This window comes from Helobdella robusta (genome assembly GCF_000326865.2).
Source record: "Helobdella robusta unplaced genomic scaffold HELROscaffold_15, whole genome shotgun sequence".
NCBI classification, from domain to species: domain Eukaryota; kingdom Metazoa; phylum Annelida; class Clitellata; order Rhynchobdellida; family Glossiphoniidae; genus Helobdella; species Helobdella robusta.
Genome location: NW_008703839.1, coordinates 2,222,346 through 2,224,497, shown reverse-complemented (window position 1 = coordinate 2,224,497; position 2,152 = coordinate 2,222,346). Strand labels below are relative to the sequence as shown.

General features: G+C 30.6%; 1 protein-coding gene across 1 annotated transcript in view; it reads right to left on the bottom strand.

The window, feature by feature from the left end:
• Nucleotides 1–2,152, bottom strand: part of HELRODRAFT_169368 (hypothetical protein) — a gene marked incomplete at both ends in the record, with an annotated part of 5,199 nt that extends 3,047 nt beyond the window's left edge. Inside the window, one exon of the mRNA XM_009015191.1 lies at nt 1,965–2,152. Within this exon, the coding sequence (XP_009013439.1) occupies nt 1,965–2,152 (188 nt within the window). The remainder of the gene's footprint in view (nt 1–1,964) is intronic.

Sequence of the window (2,152 nt, the reverse complement as noted above, 5' to 3'; positions counted from 1 at the left end):
TATGTATGTATGTATGTATGTATGTATGTATGTATGTATGTATGTATGTATGTATGTATGTATGTATGTATGTATGTATGTATGTATGTATGTATGTATGTATGTATGTATGTATGTATGTATGTATGTATGTATGTATGTATGTATGTATGTATGTATGTATGTATGTATGTATGTATGTATGTATGTATGTATGTTAAAACCAAAACATGATGAGTGACACTGAACTGTCAAACATCAAGTAACAAATGGATTAACACTTTGATGTATGTATGTATGTATGTATGTGTGTATGTATGTATGTATGTGTTTGTATATGCATGTGTTAATGTAGGAGTGTATGTATGTATGTGTGTATGTATGTATGTATTTGTATATGCATGTGTTAATGTAGGTGTGTATGTATGTGTACATGCGTGTAGGAGGGTCTCTGTATGTGTGTATGTACGTGCAGGTAGGTGTGTATGTGTTAATGTAGGAGTGCATGTGTGGAAGTGAGCTGTTCACTCCACCAGCTCAGCCAGCCAGACTCGGACATAAATAAACATTAGCAGATGTGTTCGCTGGAAAGTTTCTGAATGCAAGTGAGCATGTTCTGGCCCAAGGCGTAATTGCCTTATTGTTATTATGGTTTCTATTAGTATTATTGTTAATGTTATGATCATTATTATTATTATAGTTGCTATTAGCTAATAATAAAAAATTATTATTGTCTTTGTTGTTGTTAACATTATTGTTATTATTATTATAGTTATTGCCCTTTTGATGTTATTGTTGGTATTATTATTTTTATTATTATGAAAGTTATTATTATTATTATTTTTATTGTTTTCGTAATGTTTACAAATGGCAAGATATTTTATTAAATTTTTTAAACTTTTGTCTGGAAATTTATTTGCGAATTTGTTGACAATGAGTGAGCGGCTGATAATTAGGAATATTCATTAATTTCACCATAAATAACTCTTGGAGAATTAATTATGCTAATGAGGTATAATTGGATTAAAATGTTCAAGACAACGATCATTTGGATGGAGCGGAAATAACAAAATGAAAAATGTATGCCATGGTAATTATCACCATTTAAAATCTACAAATTACTAATACAACGTTGAAAAAACTAAAATACATGATATAGAAAGCTAATAGAAATTTTTTTCAGATTTTTAAAAATTGTTTGCTTTATTGTGCTACTAAAAAAATTCAAAAAAAAAAAATTTTTAATTTTTTAGTAAATTATGTGGCGTTTTGTTGGGTTGGTTTAACAAAGTCAAAAAATTAACGTACTGTGAGTGTTTGGAATTGTTGGTTTTTTGTATGATCCATATGTGTGCAAGCATTTTTTAGATAAGAATAATAATGATGATGATGCTGAAACAAAATGACATCACATTTTAACAATTGACTACGATAGAGAAGACGATGATTACACTGATAGTGACGATAAGGATGGTGATTTGATGACAAGGACGATGATGATAAGGATGATGATGAGGATAATGGTGATGGTGAGTATTTATAATATTACCATTAGGCTGGTGGGAAACAATTTTTTTCAAAGGTAAACAAAAGCATAATATCTATCAATCACATTTTGTATTTTTTTGCTAGACTGATTTCATTTTTAATATTTGCTTATCAGTCTTCTATGTATTCACTGACTCTACGTTGGCTAATCTGAATTTTAAATGAATAAATAAGATGTTAACTGCAAATTATGTGACATAAAAGTGCATTTAATATACATTATTGAAACCTCTTAGAATCATTGATAACTTCTAATCAAATTTGATCCTAAAAATGTCTCAGATAGATTGGTTTCCACATCAGAATGCAATTAATTTTTGCGTGCAATTTGCCGGATGAAATAGGACAAAAAAAAGCTAATACAAACATTTTCTCCACGCATTCCAGGCTTCGTTTATAATCGCATCACAGACTGGCTCACGCAAATGAACACCTACCCTACATACTGGTGCAAAAAATGACACACATTATTGAGAATTACGTTAACGATGACGTTATAATTTTGAAGGTGACGTATGCGGTGGGCTACCAGGAAGAGCAGCCCCCTACGACCGACTAAACTAAAACTAAATTGTACATTGTAGCCAGTGGCGGATTTAAACGACTTCAGCGAGAGGGCCAACAT